Below are 18,100 nucleotides of genomic sequence, written 5' to 3'. Positions count from 1 at the left end.
TCTCTGTGCCCTAAAAGCATAGCTGCCAAGTACCCCGTTTTCCCCGGGAAACCCCTGTTTTTACTTACCTTTTCCCGGTGGTCCCCCGTATCACTTCGCCTCCCATTTTTCTCGTTATTTTCTCCTGCCGGCGGCCTTCCCCCCCCCCCCTGATTTGCCCTTCTATGGGCACAAAAATGGCCACCGCCGGCTTCAAAAGTCGCATCTACGCATGACCAGAAGTACGTAGACATGACTTCCGGTGTCAGCGGCGGCCATTTTTGGTGCCCATAGATGGGCGGGGCGAGACCGGAAGTTGCGTCGACACACTTCCGGTCATGCGTAGAAGCTACTTTTGAAGCCGGCGGCGGCCATTTTTGGTGCCCATAGAAGTGCAAAGCGACACCGGAAGTTACGTCGACGCAACTTCCGGTGTCACATGGCTGCCGGTCCCAGATTCTGCAGTCCGGGACTTGGAAGGTAAGCCTAAAAGGCAGGACAATGCAAATGCGACAACTGGGCTGAAGTAACAAAGTTTGCAGTTTTGAAAGAACAAAGAGGGTGGCGTTCTCTGTCTTTGGCAGGAACAGAATTACACCAAATGATGTTTTCTTTTAAGAACTGGATTTGATGTACACCCCAACGTGAAGAAAACGTATTTGGAGGAAAAACTGATGGCCTTGAGGCAAAACGGCTGGTTTCTCTTACACCTGAGCTGATGATGAAGAAGCTCAATTTACACAAATCACCTTCCAAGACAATCCAGACTGGCGCTGGCAGCTCAACAGGGCCAATGGCTCCTTGAGATTTTTTATTCCCTGCTGGAAGCTATGAAGCTGCCTTATACGGAGTCTGTAAACTGCCGCACGTAGCTTAGTATTGTCTAGCAAATTAACTAGCAATGGCTCTCCAGACTTTCAGGCAAGGAAACTTTCCCAGCCCTTCCTCGAGGTTCTGGGGACTAGACATGGCATCTACCAGCAAGCTATAGACCAGGCACCCCCGAACTTCAGCCCTCCAGATGTTTTGGACTACAATTCCCATCATCCCTGACCACTGGTCCTGTTAACTAGGGATCATGGGAGTTGTAGGCCAAAACATCTGGAGGGCCGCAGTTTGGGGATGCCTGCCATAGACATTCTAGAGCTGTGCTAGAGATGGTATTGCTGCTCTCTGGCTATCCTCAGTAGTGGAGCTGCTGTATCAGAGGTGAGATCAGGCTACCAGTTCCCCCACTCTTGCAAGAATGGCACAAGGAAGATGGTGCATGTAAATTACCATTGTGCCTTGCCCTACCTTCCAATCCACAGAGGCCAAGAAAGGCAAAAGAAAAGGAAGGGGGACCACAAAAATGAGTGTCTTTTTTTCTACCCTCACCTAACAGAAGGAACCACTTATCCAGAAATAGTTCACTTTTCCCATGTGTCAGGGTGTTGTTGCGACTACTCTCGAGTAACGACCCTTCAGTTCGTGCTGTCTTTAACAGTTTTATTGTGTATAGTATTTACAGTGCAGAGAGATCTGAAAACATGACCTTCTTAGTCACTCGCAGAATCTGGCAATGGACTCCGCTTAGGGCACCCCAAAACGTCGCCCCCCGACCCTGCGTTTTGGTGCTCACAGCGTTTCGGGCACCAGAAGGGGCTGTCTTGCCTCCTCTACCTGCAAGCCATGGGCTCTCTAGCATCGCTGAGCCCTTCCTCCACCACCTCGCTGACTTCCTCATTCCCCCCTCCTGACCTGCTGCTGCTACGCGAAGTGCTAGTCAGAAGGAGAGGTGGAGGCTCCCTGTACGGAGGTCCCCTGACCTGATGTTGGGAAAGATGGAGGGCACAAGAAGGGGACAACAGAGGACGAGATGGTTGGACAGTGTTCTCAAAGCTACCAACATGAGTCTGACCAAACTGCGAGAGGCAGTGGAAGACAGGAGTGCCTGGCGTGCTATGGTCCATGGGGTCACGAAGAGTCGGAGACGACTCCAGTGGTTCTGCTCCTCTATCTGTGTTTAAGAATCTGCTGACTAGAGACAAACAGACACAAGACTCATTCTAAGATTTTTATTTATTTTTTTCCTCACAGAACTTGTGGTTCCAAGAGAAAATATGGTCCAGAGAGACTTCAGTTGCATCCCTAGTACTAAGAATCAAATGCTATCCTTAGTTTTGATCATCAGATGCTCCTTTGCATTCAGATCTGGCCTCAGAACAATAATGTAGCACTTGGGAATGAAGAGGCAGCCCAGAAGCCCAGCACTGGAGGCCAAAATAGAGAAGACCTGCACGGCTACCATGTATTTCCCCTTGGTGCTCAAGTAGGTGGGTACAAAGGACACCCAAACACTGCAGAAGACCAGCATGCTGAAGGTGATCAGCTTGGCTTCATTGAAGGATCCCGGAAGCTTCCTGGCTAGGAAAGCCACTGTGAAGCAGATGGCAGCCAGGAAGCCCATGTAGCCAAGGGAACCATAAAACATGACCACAGACCCTTCATTGCATTGCAGGATGATCTGCCCAGGTTGGGAGCTCATGTCAAAGTCTGGGAATGGGGGAGAGATTCCCAACCAGATGGTGCAGAGGAGAACTTGGACACCGGAACAGGAAATGACAATGGAGTTGGCCAGACTTTTCCCCAGCCATCTCCTCAACTTGTTCCCTGGCTTTGTGGCCAAGAAGGCCAGCACCACAGTGATGGTTTTGGCCAACACAGAAGAGACTGCAAGAGAGAAGATTATGCTGAAGGCCGTTTGTCTGAGAAAGCAGGTCGATTTTCTTGGCCGAGCAATGAAGAGGAAGGAGGACAAAAAGGAAAGCAGGAGGGAGATGAGGAGGATGAAGGAGAGGTCCCGGTTGTTGGCTTTGACTATGGGAGTTTCCTTGTATTTAATGAAGATTCCTAACATCATACCTGTAGTAAATGACAAGAAAAGGGAAGAAGAAGCCAAGAGGATGCCCAAATATTCTGTATATGAAAGAAAGGCGATAATCTTTGGGATGCAGTGGTCTTGGTCTTTGTTTGGATGTTGCTCTTCAGGACACCTGGTACACTTCTCTGCATCTGAAAGTAAAAGGGGAGGCTTCAGTAGTCCTAAAATGAAGCTAATAACCAGAATACTCTATTGCATATGTGGCCAACACCCAAGAGTAGATCAGAGTTAAAAACTTTCAGTGATCTACCCCCTTTTTGGGGGGTGGGGTTCAGGTCAAAGTTGTTGAACTTTTTTAGGGAGGAGGAATGACCGTTTTTGTGGGGTGCAGGGCAAAAATGTGGAGCTTTTTTTAGGGGACACAAAGTTGTTGAGCTTTGGGGGAGCCAGTGATCTACCAGTGATCTACCACAGACGACCAGTATACCTAAAGGAGTGTCTCCACCCCCATCATTCTGCCCGGACATTGATGTCCAGTACCGAGGGCCTTCTGACAGTTCCCTCGTTGTGAGAAGCCAAGTTGCAGGGAACCAGGCAGAGGGCCTTCTCAGTGGTGGCACCCACCCTGTGGAAAGCCCTCCCATCAGATGTCAAAGAGAAAAACAGCTACCAAATTTTTAGAAGACATCTGAAGGCAGCCCTGTTTAGGGAGGCTTTCAATGTTTAATTGTTTTATTTCATTTTTCTGTTGTAAGCTGCCCAGAGTGGCTGGGGAAACCCAGCCAGATGGGCGGGGTATAAATAATAAATTATTATTATATTATTATTACTACCGGTAGATCACGATCTACCTGTTGGACGTGCCTGCTCTATTGCAAAAGATATATTTCAGAGACAAAGTTTATATTCCAGAATCAGCTGAGTGGAACCAGGCCTATGTTTTTTTACAAATTAGTCTGTCCTAATCATATGCAAAGCAGAGTGTGGTTACAACTACAGAAAGGGTGGATGATGTGGACAGCACCCATCAGACACCCTCCCTGTTCGGCCTTCTAGATGACCAATAACCTCTCAAGGCCATTTCTTTCACTTCAGTTTACATAATTAGTCACAGCAGGGGTTCCAAGACTTTCTATCCTCAGGGTGCACTTCAGAGGGCTGGAAATTGCAGAGCTCCTGGGATGTGGAGGTTTGAGTGTGTGTGTGTGTGTGTGTGTGTGAGAGAGAGAGAGAGAGAGAGAGAGAGAGAGAGAGAGAGAGATCATTTCCATCAACTGCCATTCTTACTTTCCTCCTTCACACTTGGGCTGTGTATACACGGTATCTTTAGAGCACATTCAGAACACATTCTTTCCCTTGAAGAATTCTGGACATTGTGGTTTGTTCAGAGTTCCTAGGCATTGTAACTCTGAGAGGGAGTCCCCTACCCTCTGACAGGGCCCAGAATTCTTGGAGGAAAAGAATGTGCTTCAAATGTGATGGCCACTCCATCCCCTTTCTGTTCTTTCCTTCCCTCCAAGTGTCCCTATTTTTCAGGAACAGTCTTGAATTTTCAGAAGCCATCCTGGTTTCTGGTTTGATCCAGAATGTCCCGCTTTTCCTTAGGAAGTCCCTATTTTGATTGGAGAAATGTTGGAGGGTATGGAGTTATGGGACCCCCAAACCAAGGAGATAAGTAACTATGCAACCTTTAGAAGGCAGCCCTGTGCATAAAAGTTTTTAAACGTTTAATGTTTAATGTTTTATTATGTTTTTATATACTGTACTATCTGGCCCAGCCACGCGTTGCTGTGGGTTTTTGTATTAAATGGACCTTTTTCTGTTAAATGGAACTTCAGAGTCTCCGTGGAGAGTCCTCTCTGGTTCAGAGTCCCCCTTCATTTTGTACACACTCATTCCCCCCAATACGCGTGTTCTGTGAAATTATGACCTGTTCCAACCCTGACTCCCCTACCCACGGATGTTTTGTTAATTCTCCCCACCCCGTCCCGACACATTCATCCTACCCAAATGTAGGGGGTTGTAAAATGTCCATATCCATTAGTTGTTGTTGTTGTTTTGTCTGAAAACATGTGTTGTCATGTCATGTCTGCCAAGTGTAGATAGGGGAGGAAGTATTTATTTTTTTATATCATCCCAAATTGGATTATATTATGAATGTAATGAATAAGGCATTGTGGTGGATTTTGGTTGGAATGTGCCATCGCGGGCGCCCGCCCCACCCCCAAAATGCATGCCCTGCCCCGGAACATGTGTTACGCCCCTCCGGGAGGCGCGTCATGGCCCTCCGGAAGGCACGCCCCACACCCGGAATGCATGCCGTGCCCCTGGGAGGCGCGCCATGGCCCTGGAATGCATGCTCCGCCCCTCTGGGAGACACGCACCACCCCCAGAACGTGCACCCCGCCTCTCCGGTGCCGGAGCATGAAGCTCCGCCACTGAGTGGAAGACAGCAACATTGCAGCTGACGTTCGGGGTTGGTGGTCGTATGACAGCTCACAGAGTGTAACAAGGATTGAGAGATTATTTGGGGGGGGGGCTCGTTTAATCTCACTGTAAACAAGTGGTACAGTGACAATAAAATATTTCTATTTCTGAAATCAGGCTAAGGCCCACTGGTTTGAGTTTGAGAAATCCTGCATTTTGGAACTTAACATTACAGTAGCAAGAATGGTTTCACATTCCAAAAATGTATTTAGGATCTTCACAGAAAATCTCTGCTGAGCGAATCTGCTGTCTAACTTTGTTTCCCCAAGGAATGCCTTCTCCCCTTGAGTCACTCACCTTTCTGAGTGGATATGGTCCCTTCTGCACACAGAGCACAAGTGTAGCAACAAACCGGTTCTCCTTCTCGAACCACCTTGGCGTATCCAGGGCGACAGCTCTCCGTACACCTGGAGCGAGGCATGGTCTAAGCATTGAGACAAGATGTATCCAGGAAAAAGTATTAGGGGTCTTGAAGTGAATCCTGGGCTTTGAAGACAATCTAATTAAGTCCCAACCCATCCACACTTCTTATATAAGTTCTGTCCCATGGAAGAGGGAACAAGCTTGTTTTCTCCTGCTCTGGAGGGTAGGACTCGAACCTATAGCTTCAAGCTACAAGAAAGGTGATTCCAACTAACACATATGGAAAAACCTTCTGACAGGAAGAGCTGTTTGAGAGAGGAACAGTCTCCCTCAGGAGGTTGTGGACTCTCCTTCCTTGGACGTTTTAAAGCAGAGGTTGGGTGGCCATCTGCCATGGATGCTTTAGCTGAGATTCTTGCATTGCAGGGGGTTGGACTGGATGACTCATGGGTTCCTTCCAACTCTACGGTTCTATGAGTTTATGATTCTTTGAGACAAAGGGAGCATCAGAAGAGAGAATATGTGGAAGATTTTGGGTTTTTTTGTTTTTTTGTTTTTTTATTTTTTTATTTATTAAATTTGTATACCGCCCGACATGAGCAGCGCATGAGCCGGGGAATTTAAAGGATGATTTTTGCATGTCGGATGCCAGAATGCCAATGAGATCGTGCAAATTTGCATTAAAGCTGTGGAATAAGAATTTGTGGGTGGGTGGATTAGTATGATATACATTTCATATTGTTAATATACTTTCCAGCCCCGAGATAGCTTATAAAGGTATTTTGTAAGGGTGTGGGTTTTTTGTTTTTTGTTTTGCCTTTCTAAATGCACACTTGGTGGGAATGTGGGGCGGGGCCTTCCCAGGGGCTACTCACCAGACTTTGGAATGCTTTTCCTAGAGAAACTAGACCAGCTCCCTCCTTGTTGTCCTTCCATTAGCAGGTGAAGGCTGTTTAAATTTGACAAGCTTTGGGGAACGGACTGCTTTTTCTAACAGTACTGTGCTGCTTTTCCTACCGTGTTTCTCCAAAAATAAGCCATACCCCGAAAATAAGCCATAGTGATAGGCAGTTGAACCTTGCAGGTTAAACTGTACCATACTTTATAAGAAAAAAAAGACATCCCCTGAAAATAATCCACCGTGGTTTTTTTTGAGGAAAAATAAATATAAGACAGTGTCTTATTTTTGGAGAAACATGGTATCTGTATTTTGATAGATTTGCTTATACATTGTTTTGATTCTGTCAGGGTTGGTGTGACTACTCTTGAGTAATGACCTTCCACATGCTTGTCTTTCAGACGTTTTTATTGGTGCACATTATTTACAGTGTAACGGACTGCTCATTCCATGTCTGCCCACTCGAGTCAGATTCCTGCACTACCCCCCTCCGCATTCGGGACCAGCATAAAAGCCTCGGAACTGAGAAGCGCCTCCCTTTCCTCCTCCTCCTCAATTCCAGCATCGGGGGGACGGGTCTTCTGTCTGACCTATTCCTGTCCACTCTTTCCGCCTCCCTCTCTTCCTGCCTATGGAGCAGGGGCTCTTTGATGTTGCCAGAGCCCTGGCACTCCCTCTCCGTTTCCTGACCCCTCGCTCTCATGACTGCTGGGAGACGGGCTGCTTCCCCCTTACAGATTCTATTATAGATTCTGTTACAGAAAGCTAAAAACAAAAACAGATAATAGGTTTAAAAGTTATAAAACTATTTTTAATATGCTTTTAGCTTTCTGTATTTTAACTGCATGGTTTTAATTCTGTAGTTTGCCTTGAGTCTTTTTTTTTTCCAGACCAGATTACTGGAAGGCAGGGGAGAAAGACACATACAAATAATTTCACCAACCTTGTTAAACTGTGAGGGCCACACAATGTCTTCTTGATTAATCGTGAGCTTTAAATCTGAGGGTGCCTGTCTCTCGAAACTCCCAACTTTCACTCTGTCTTGAGACTTATTGGGAAACAGCACCCAGTTCACAATATCATAGTCAGCTCTCAGCATCCCATTCTCATCTGTATATAGTCCACCCCTGGAAGTGTTAAACAACTGGACTTTTTTTAAGTGACGGTGAAACTGGAATGATAATGAAAGCGCCAGAATTAAGAAAACATGAAAGCCTATTGAATACTCAGCCCTACTCACATTAGCACAGTGAGAAAATAATGTTGCCTGATGACCTCTGAGCTCTAAAGCCACATTGTGACTTGGGATAGACCCTGTCAGCGAGGGACTGTAATCTGTTGAGAACTACACAAGCGAAGGCTTTCTCCACAGTCCTCAGCAAGGAGATTCCTTGGTAGTTGTTACAGTCATGGAGGCTATCAGAGGGTCACAACGCTAGAGTCGCACGTGTCTTGTGGCCCGAATCCTGTTTCCCAGCTTTCTGCTGTGGGTCCTCTTAGCACAGGTGCCAACTCCCAGATTGAAAAATCCGGGATCGGCAGCGGCGCAGTACCGGAAGTCGCGCTGCGGCCATTTTGGAACTGGGCAGAGCGGCACCGGAAGTTGCTTCTATGCATGCTCTGCCCATTTCCAAAATGGCCGCAGTGCCAGAAATCACTTCTGCGCATGTCCAGAGACTCCAGACATGCGCAGAAGGAGCCTCCCCGGGCCGGTAAGAATCCGGGGGATTTACAGGGTTTTTTAAAATCCGGGCTGCCTGCGGGAAACGGCTGGAAAAACGGGGGTTTCCCAGGGAATACGGGAGACTTGGCAGCTATGCCTCTTAGGCTGCAGAAGTGCCTTGCTCATCACCAGTGAGTGATCCATGTTGCAGTCAGCACTGTCATAGTTCTGTGAGACACGAACACTGTTCAGTGCCAATCGCCTGTACCTTGTACATCTCTGTACAACTCTGTTCCAATCCCTTGCAATGCAGCAGTCTTAACTGGAGCATCAATGACCAAAGGGAAGCTTTAAAACGTCCAATGGAGGAAAGTCATTGGTCGTTCACAGACACTTCGGATATGCAATTTTGAGTTTTCTCTCCCTGCTGCAGGGTACTGGAGATCAGTAGAGGGAGTGTCATTACACATATAAACTCAGTGTGAAAGCAGAGTCAATTCATCCTACTGTTAGGGAAAGTGAGGCCAGCTAATTAAAGCAACAGGGGCTCTTCATGAGGCCGGAGGAACATCGCCCGGCTGTGGGGCATGAAGGCCACTCCCCGCAAGGCCCTTTCCAGCTGGCCTAGGGGGCAGGGCCCAGACTCAGCCAGCCCCACTAAAGAGGCTCCTCATGAGGCCATAGGAACATCACCCAGCTGAGAGTGTGAAGGCCACTCCCTGCAAGGCCCTTTCCACCTGGCCTAGGGGGCAGGGCCCACCCTCACCAGCCCCACTGAAGAGGCGACTCATGAGGCCGGAGGAACATCGCCCGGCTGTGGGGCATGAAGGCCACTCCCCGCAAGGCCCTTTCCACCTGGACTAGGGGCATACCTGCCAAGTTCCTGTGGGAGAAATAAGGGACCGGACCTGAAGTAGCAGACCGGAAGTAGCGCTGCCGCCATTTTGGAACTGGGCGGAGCATGCTCAGAAGCGACTTTTGATGCTGCTTTGCTCAGTTCCAAAATGGCCACCATGCCAGAAGTCACACTGCAGCCATTTTGGAACTGGGCAGAGCTGCATCAAAAGTCGCTTCTGAGCATGCTCCGCCCAGTTCTAAAATGGCCACCGCACCAGAATAAACTAGGGAAAAACAAAAAAATCCGTTTTTTCAGCTGGGAACAGCTAGGAAAACGGGGGTTTCCCGGGGAATATGGGAGACTTGGCAGCTATGCCTAGGGGGCAGGGCCCAGACTCAGCCAGCCCTACTGAAGACGCTCCTCATGAGGCTGGAGGAACATCACCCAGCTATTGTTTTATTGTTTTAATATGCTGTAAACCTCTTTGAGATTTTTATTAAAAATATAAAGCAGTATAGAAATTTAAAAAATTAAAAATTAATTAAAAAACAGATTTGGGTTGCCTCCAGCACCAAAGCATGCCCAATAGCTGACCTGTGCCCATAGGGCTTACAAACGAGCCTCAGAAATTGGGTAGGGCGGGGAAGTGAGTTCCATCATGACTATCAAATTCAATTGCGGATGCAGGATAATGGTTGCAGAGTTGGACAATGGATTGCAATTTGAAAAAAGGGATACCTGCCATGGCTGCAGCCTTTGAAGTTCCAATCTCTCTCTTCTACCCACCATCAACATCTGTTCAGATCTAGACAAATATGCCGAGTTTAAGGCAAATGCCACAGCTTGGACACTGTTGTAAATGATGTAGCTGTCTTGAGACAGGGCCCTTTCAATCTCCTCTTGGGGGAGAATCGCCAGTTTCCTTTTCTCTGTACATGTTGTCCAGCCTTCCATGGATGAACATAAACAACGGAATGATTGACTCCAAAACCGACTTGTTGCAAAAGACAATGGCACATAGTATTCATATTTTGTCCTTTTCCTAGTTTTTATCGCAAAAGACAGAGAACCATGGGTGTACCTGAAGGAATCAATGTGATAAGCCAAATTCGAGTTCATGTCCTGAAAAGCTGTGGTGATCCAGACTCTTTTCCCAGTTTGCGTCTTTTCAAGGAGCATTTGTACCCTGATGATCGACCCAAAGTCATAGTGAGCATCCCCAAAGAAAACAAATACATTGACTAGTTTCCACACGTCAGGTGGTTCACCCTGTAAATAAATTTCATATAGAGCCTTTTGTGTTACTCTTTCTGTGAAGGCAAGACAAATTCCACTGCTAATCATCAAAGGAGTCAAGGCATTTAAGAATCTTTCTCCATTATAATTGTCTGGAGCAAAGAGGCCAATCCACGTCCATCCAAAATGCAGGAGCAACTTGACAATCCCCATATATTGAGTTTCTTCCTTGGGGATCATCCGGTAGGCAAAAGGGAACTGTGTTTTATCATTAAGAGAAAAGCCAGAACTGATCTAGTGAGAAAAGGAAAAGAATATCAGATATCTGTTAAGCTAGAACTATTAAGAGCTGGCAAAATCATTCACCCTCTTTCAAGTCTTTATCAGTGGTGGGCTAAACTATCCAAGGTATCTCACCCAGCACCAAAACAAAGGAATTCTAAAGGCAGAGCTTTGTAAAATATACTTTTTAAAAGTATTTTTGGTCAATATAAGTTCCAAACAAAACAAACAGTAAATCATAGAATCATAGAGTTGGAAGAGACCACAAGGGCCATCCAGTCCAACCCCCTGCCAAGCAGGAAATACCACCTTTTTTATTAAAAATAAACTTGATTGATATTAAAATATATATACAAAATCTAAACAACTAAACAAAATAGAAAATTAAACAAAACAATACTAACAAAACTCAAATAATAAATAATATTGGTTAATCAAACAACAAAGCAAAGAAATAATAATTACAGATTAATACAAACTTAGGCTTAAGTAAACAAAAATTTAAACCCAAATATAATAAATCATAAAGAAATCATATATATATGTGTGTGTGTGTGTGTGTGTGCAGGAAATACCATCAAAGCATTCTTGACATATGTCTGTCAAGCCTCTGCTTAAAAACCTCCAAAGAAGGAGACTCCACCACACTCCTTGGTAGCAAATTCCACTGCCGAACAGCTCTTACTGTCAGGAAGTTCTTCCTAATGTTTAGGTGGAATCTTCTTTCTTGTAGTTTGAATCTGCTTCTCTGGAGCAGCAGAAAACAACTTTTCTCCCTCCTCTATATGACATCCTTTTATATATTTGAACATGGCTATCATATCACTCCTTAACCTTCTCTTCTCCAGGCTAAACATACCCAGCTCCCTAAGCCGTTCCTCATAAGGCATCGTTTCCAGGCCTTTGACCATTTTGGTTGCCCTCTTCTGGACACGTTCCAGCTTCTCAGTCTCCTTCTTGAACTGTGGTGCCCAGAACTGGACACGGTACTCCAGGTGAGGTCTGACCAGAGCAGAATACAGTGGTACTATTACTTCCCTTGATCTAGATGCTATACTCCTATTGATGCAGCCCAGAATTGCATTGGCTTTTTTAGCTGCTGCATCACACTGTTGACTCATGTCAAGTTTGTGGTCTACCAAGACTCCTAGATCCTTTTCACATGTACTGCTCGCAAATCTTGTACCCAAACACTCTTACTAAAAGTAGGATTTGCTTAGTGGTGCACCTTCTGTCTTTTCTTTGTGTTCTCCTTGGCCTTTGTGAGACTAAATTGCTCCTGCTTTGAACACCATGAAAAAGCCTTGGGTTGCAAAAAATAATATTCCTGCATGACTAAGAGATTATCCACTTCAAGATGCAATTCTGGGTGTGGAACCACCGAAAAGCTTTTGAACATATGACACTGGACCTCCACCTTTTATAAGAATACAGTCCCTAGTATTATTATTATTACTATGATTATTATTATTATTAACTTTTCAAAAAGATAGCCCATGTATATAGAGTGGAGTATAATACTTAATATAAAGTGTACAAGCAAATTATAAAATGATGACTGAGACAAATTTGCTCCTAATTCCTTATTTACGGTGGAGGAGGATGAGCAGCCTGTAAATGTTTGAATGCATGCCAGAAATAAATGTTAGGCTGCACCAAATCATATAACTTCATGGCAGAGGGACTGTCACCTCCCAGGTGAAATGTTTAGTACTGAATCCCCAAATAAGCTCTTAAACACACTAAATGGTACCTCCACCTGCTTTGCAAAGACGCCGCAGCCAATTTACAACATTATTCATTTTACTTTTGTTTAAGATACCAGAGAGGGACCCCAATACATGACAGAAGCGAACCCTACAAGAGAATTATAAAACAATAAAACCCCAAATTATAATATATGGCTGCCCCTAAAATTCAAGCAGCGAGAGAGTAAGTGAAACAGTGAAATCTTTAAAATGCACAGGCAAGTAAATATCTGACACTGAGGTGATAAGAATTGAGAACAGAGATACCACCTTAGCTTGGGCCTGGCATGACTCTTCATTTTTATACAAGTCATGCTCAACTATGTGTGTAGCCTTATCAGCTACTAGGGGTCCTTTAAGTTGCGCCCAGGCAGGACAGAGATAGTCAGTAGACACCGGGGTTGAGTTCCCGAGAAAGAGTTTAATTCTTAATTAATTAAGAGACTCTTGGTGGTTAAGCCTCACGACAAGAGTAGAGAAACACAAATTGCAAAGCTTCTTATACACTTCTTGGGCTCCTTTCCCCCTCCTCTGTAAATGTGTGCACGCAAGGGGGTCACGCACGCAAGGGGGTCACACACGCATATATGGATCTTCCTGTGTCCGGTTGTTCTCATGCATAACCACATGCTGACTTAGGCAGCCTTGACTATCTTGCTGCTCTTTGCGTCAGACTGCTAGCATCAGACAAGACAGTCATCCGGCCTTGATAGCTTAGCTGGGCATCCTGTTTTGTTTACATTACCCTTTGGCACACAGAGAGAGGCAAAGGGGGGAAAAAAGCATTTTAAGCAAGTCATCCCAGGGATATGGGGGGGCTAAGCCATACACTCACAATTATACAATGCAGGCAATGCAAACTATAGGATCAGGTCTAGCTCAATAACACAATTGGCAAATCTCTCTCCACATGAGTACAATAGGGAGTAACAGCTGACGGATCATCTCAACCCCAGTAACAAAGCAGGAAGGTGAATTAAACCATTCATACAACAAGCCAGTGTTCTCGAAGCTACCAACATGAGTCTGACCAAACTGCGGGAGGCAGTGGAAGACAGGAGTGCCTGGCGTGCTCTGGTCCGTGGGGTCACGAAGAGTCAGACACGACTAAACAACAACAACACAACAAGAAAGTAAGTATGCTAATGTCTGTTGTAAATCATTTTAGGGGAATCCTTCAAAAAAGGATCATCATAGAGTTGGAAGGAAGCTCATAAGTCATCTAATCTCATCCCCCTTCCCATGCAGAACACCCACTACTGACACATCCCTAATTGGTGGCCATCCCATTCCCTACCTGTGGGATTTTGTAGATGCCCGACATGCTAGAAATCTGGATGGAGATGTCTGATTCAGCCCCTTCAATAATAGTCAAGAGGTTCTTGCGTTTTCCACAGTTATAGTTTGGAATATTGTTCTCCCTACCGGAATGCATATCTAACATGGCATTGGAAACCAGTCGGCCATCATAATAGGTGTCAAATAGGTTGTATCCCAGGGTGAAGTTGGGCAAGATCCTGGGATCCTGGTTGATCTCCTGAACAGCAAACAAGAAGGACAGGATGTGCCAGTAATTTGGAGTAGACTCACTACCATCAAAGAAACAGCATTTGTGAGTGACACACTGCCATGCTCCTGTCTCTGACATGTTAAACTTTTAATGCATCTAAGCGCCTGCTCAGGCAGCATAAATATCACAGTAAGTTATCCCCAGATAATGATCTTCATGATTGTATTGAGGGTGAGGAGGGTTCCAAAGTGAAGGTTATTGCTTTCAGGAGTAAGCCCGCACCAGGCTTCAAAGAACCATATTAAATGCATAAGGGTAAAGGGACCCCTGACCATTAGGTCCAGTCACAAACGACTCTGGGGTTGCGGCGCTCATCTTGCATTATTGGCCGAGGGAGCCGGCGTACAGCTTCCAGGTCAGGGGGCCAGCATGACAAAGCCACTTCTGGTGAACCAGAGCAGCGCACGGAAACGCCGTTTACCTTCCTGCTGTTGTTGTTGTTTAGTCGTTTAGTCGTGTCCGACTCTTCATGACCCCATGGACCATAGCACGCCAGGCACTCCTGTCTTGCACTGCCTCCTGGAGTTTGGTCAAACTCATGTTCGTAGCTTCAAGAACACTGTCCAACCATCTCGTCCTCTGTCGTCCCCTTCCCCTAGTGCCCTCAATCTTTCCCAACATCAGGGTCTTTTCCAAGGATTCTTCTCTTCCTGCTGTAGCGGTACCTATTTATCTACTTGCACTTTGATGTGCTTTCGAACTGCTAGGTTGGCAGGAGCTGGGACCAAGCAACAGGAGCTCACTCCGTCGTGGGGATTTGAACCGCCGACCTTCTGATCGACAAGCCCTAGGCGCCTACAGCGCCACCCGTGTCCATATTAAATGCATAATAAATGTGAATTCAGCATTAGAAAAGTGATAAAAGGTAGTTGTAGCTTGTCTGCTTTAAAAAGACCTGACTGCATGGAACTGAGTGCTGAAACTGAATGCTCAACCTCTACATTGGAAAGGAAAAGGCTGCCATCCTATACCCACTTACCTTGGTGTAAGCTGCATGAGCTCATTGGGACTTCTGAATGTTGCAATATTAGTCAATAAATGTAAATTTTGCTTTAACTGGTGATATGGAGTCCAGCCCTTGAATGAAACAAGGATTTCAGTGGAAGAAACCACCAGGAAGCTTCAAGGACTTTGTGTGCCCTTGCCTTGACTCTGCCAGTGAAATTAGCTGATGGCCACAGTGTGTGTGTGTGCGTGCGTGCGTGTGTTGGGGTTGCATTGGGGTCAGTGCTGGGAGCGAAAGAAAATATCTCTGGAGTCAAATGGAGATTCCAGGTTACACTGTTCTGAAGAAGTGTGCATGCACACGAAAGCTCATACCAACGACAAACTTAGTTGGTCTCTAAGGTGCTACTGGAAGGAATTTTTTATATATATATTTTCTTTTTTGTTTCGACGCTGTACTCATGTAAGCATAGCATAGATTTTGCCTTGGAGGCTACATAAATCACCTTGCACTGATGGTGGGTGTTGGGGGAAAGTTGCCAGTGGTAGTTTCCAGCTGGAAAATGTTATTTTAAATTGCCATCCTGCTTAGGCATAAAGGAAAGCGTTGCCTTTTGCTGCAGGAAGAGAGTTGCCTTGTCAGTCATTTCTCTTCCCTGAGAGAACCATTCTCACCTCAGTCTCAAGGAAGCAGTGTCAGACCAGGGAAGAAGAGGAAGGAGAGGGAGAGGGAGAGGGAGAGGGAGAGGGAGAGGGAGAGGGAGAGGGAGAGGGAGAGGGAGAGGGAGAGGGAGAGGGAGAAGAGTAGTTTGGATTTGATATCCCGCTTTATCACTACCCGAAGAAGTCTCAAAGCGGCTAACCATCTCCTTTCCCTTCCTCCCCCACAACAAACACTCTGTGAGGTGAGTGAGGCTGAGAGACTTCAGAGAAGTGTGACTAGCCCAAGCTCACCCAGCAGCTGCATGTGGAGGGGCAGAGAGGCGAACCCGGTCCCCCAGATTTCGAGTCTACCACTCTTAACCACTACACCACACTGGCTCATTCTACCAGTTCCTTTGAGGAGGTTTCTTCAGACTGGAAGTTACAAAACAGAGCACCCAAAAACCCTCACATGCTTTCCAAAATGCCAGCAGAAAATATTTTTAGGGGTTGGATTCAACTAAATCAGGCATCCCCAAACTTCGGCCCTCCAGATGTTTTGGACTACAATTCCCATCTTCCCCGACCACTGGTCCTGTTAGCTAGGGATCATGGGAGTTGTAGGCCAAAACATCTGGAGGGCCGCAGTTTGGGGATGCCTGAACTAAATAGTTGCACCAGCAGGAGCAAGTGAAAAAAGCCCCACTTGAGCAATGGGGCTTCCCACCTCCTCCCCACCGTGTGCAACCCTGCAACAATCAGCTTGGGGTGGGGGGGGGGTGGGAGAACCCCCAGAAATACCTGGGGTCAGGGGAAGGGAGGAGAGATCGTTCCATCAGGAAAGCAGAACTACTTGCACTAACTGATTGACCTCCTTAGCACGACTTTCCAAAGTTTGGAAAACTCAGCAATGGCCAGAGGATTGGAGAAGATCAGTCTACATCCCAATCCCAAAGAAGGGCAGTGCCAAAGAATGCTCCAACTACCGCACAATTGCGCTCATTTCACACGCTAGCAAGGTTATGCTCAAAATTCTACAAGGCAGGCTTAGGCAGTATGTGGACCGAGAACTCCCAGAAGTGCAAGCTGGATTTCGAAGGGGCAGAGGAACCAGAGACCAAATAGCAAACATGCGCTGGATTATGGAGAAAGCTAGAGAGTTCCAGAAAAAGTCTACTTCTGCTTCATTGACTATGCAAAAGCTTTTGACTGTGACGACCACAGCAAACTACGGTTCTTAAAGAAATGGGAGTGCCTGATCACCTCATCTGTCTCCTGAGAAATCTCTATGTGGGACAAGAAGCTACAGTTAGAACTGGATATGGAACAAATGATTGGTTCAAAATTGGGAAAAGAGTACAACAAGGTTGTATATTGTCTTCCTGCTCATTTAACTTATATGCAGAATTCATCATGCGAAAGGCTGGACTAGATGAATCCCAAGCCGGAATTAAGATTGCTGGAAGAAATATCAACAACCTCAGATATGCAGATGACACAACCTTGATGGCAGAAAGTGAAGAGGATTTAAAGAAACTTTTAATGAGGGTGAAAGAGGAGAGCGCAAAATATGGTCTGAAGCTCAACATCAAAAAAACCCAAGATCATGGCCACTGGTCCCATCACCTCCTGGCAAATAGAAGGGGAAGAAATGGAGGCAGTGAGAGATTTTACTTTCTTGGGCTCCTTGATCACTGCAGATGGTGACAGCAGTCACGAAATTAAAAGACGCCTGCTTCTTGGGAGAAAAGCAATGACAAACCTAGACAGCATCTTAAAAAGCAAAGACATCACCTTGCCGACAAAGGTCCGTATAGTTAAAGCTATGGTTTTCCCAGTAGTGATGTATGGAAGTGAGAGCTGGACCATACAGAAGGCTGATCGCCGAAGAATTGATGCTTTTGAATTATGGTGCTGGAGGAGACTCTTGAGAGTCCCATGGACTGCAAGAAGATCAAGCCTATCCATTCTGAAGGAAATCAGCCCTGAGTGCTCACTGGAAGGACAGATCGTGAAGCTGAGGCTCCAATACTTTGGCCACCTCCCTGGAAAAGACCATGATGCTGGGAAAGATTGAGGGCACTAGGCAAAGGGGGTGACAGAGGACGAGATGGTTGGAGGCAGTGGATGGTTGGAGGCACTGTGGGAGGCAGTGGAAGACAGGATTGCCTGGCGTGCTATGGTCCATGGGGTCACGAAGAGTCGGACACGAATAAACGACTCAACAACAACAAACTCAGGTTAAACGTAAGGAGAGAGTTTGACCCAGGGAAACAGGGAAATGCAATCTGCTTTTGGCTGCACAGGAAGGTGGGAAGAGTCAAGAGTGAAGGTGGGACAACAATAAACCCATCAGCCCATGGCTACTCACTCTTCAAGCCTGGTGGAGGGGTGCTGGGAGAAGCTGTATGACTCAAAGGTAGCACTTTTTGAAGATATGACGCCACCAACAAGGTAGTCTCCTGGCCTGTAATAATTCATTGGTTTATTCCGATGCGTGGGTGGATTCGGGTAGCATTTTGCCTTCTCCATCCCACAGGCTCCATTGGGCATTAGCAGCAGCAGGAGAAGAAGCGCAGTTATCAT

At 46.2% G+C, this 18,100-nt stretch overlaps 1 protein-coding gene across 1 annotated transcript; it reads right to left on the bottom strand.

Moving 5' to 3' along the window:
- Positions 1-2,122: 2,122 nt before the first annotated feature.
- Positions 2,123-18,100, bottom strand: LOC132591801 (vomeronasal type-2 receptor 26-like). Its single transcript, XM_088663757.1, has 6 exons — positions 17,886-18,100; positions 13,655-13,946; positions 9,830-10,621; positions 7,534-7,761; positions 5,627-5,753; positions 2,123-3,033 (listed from the first exon to the last, which is right to left on the bottom strand). The coding sequence occupies exons 1-6, from the start codon at positions 18,098-18,100 to the stop codon at positions 2,123-2,125; spliced, it is 2,565 nt and encodes an 854-aa protein (XP_088519883.1).

This window comes from Zootoca vivipara, chromosome 2, assembly GCF_965207765.1.
Source record: "Zootoca vivipara chromosome 2, rZooViv2.hap1.1, whole genome shotgun sequence".
In the NCBI taxonomy this organism is placed as follows: Eukaryota; Metazoa; Chordata; class Lepidosauria; order Squamata; family Lacertidae; genus Zootoca; species Zootoca vivipara.
The sequence above is the reverse complement of the archived record's forward strand: the minus strand, read 5'-3'. Positions and strand labels throughout refer to the sequence as shown.

Coding starts and splice junctions, on each gene's coding strand:
- LOC132591801 (XM_088663757.1), bottom strand. CDS start 18,100: ATGATAACTGCGCTTCTTCTCCTGCTGCTGCTAATGCCCAATGGAGCC. Junction 13,947..17,885: donor CCCTCCACCAGGCTTGAAGA/GTGAGTAGCCAT, acceptor CTTTGATGGTAG/TGAGTCTACTCCAAATTACT. Junction 3,034..5,626: donor GACCATATCCACTCAGAAAG/GTGAGTGACTCA, acceptor TTTTACTTTCAG/ATGCAGAGAAGTGTACCAGG.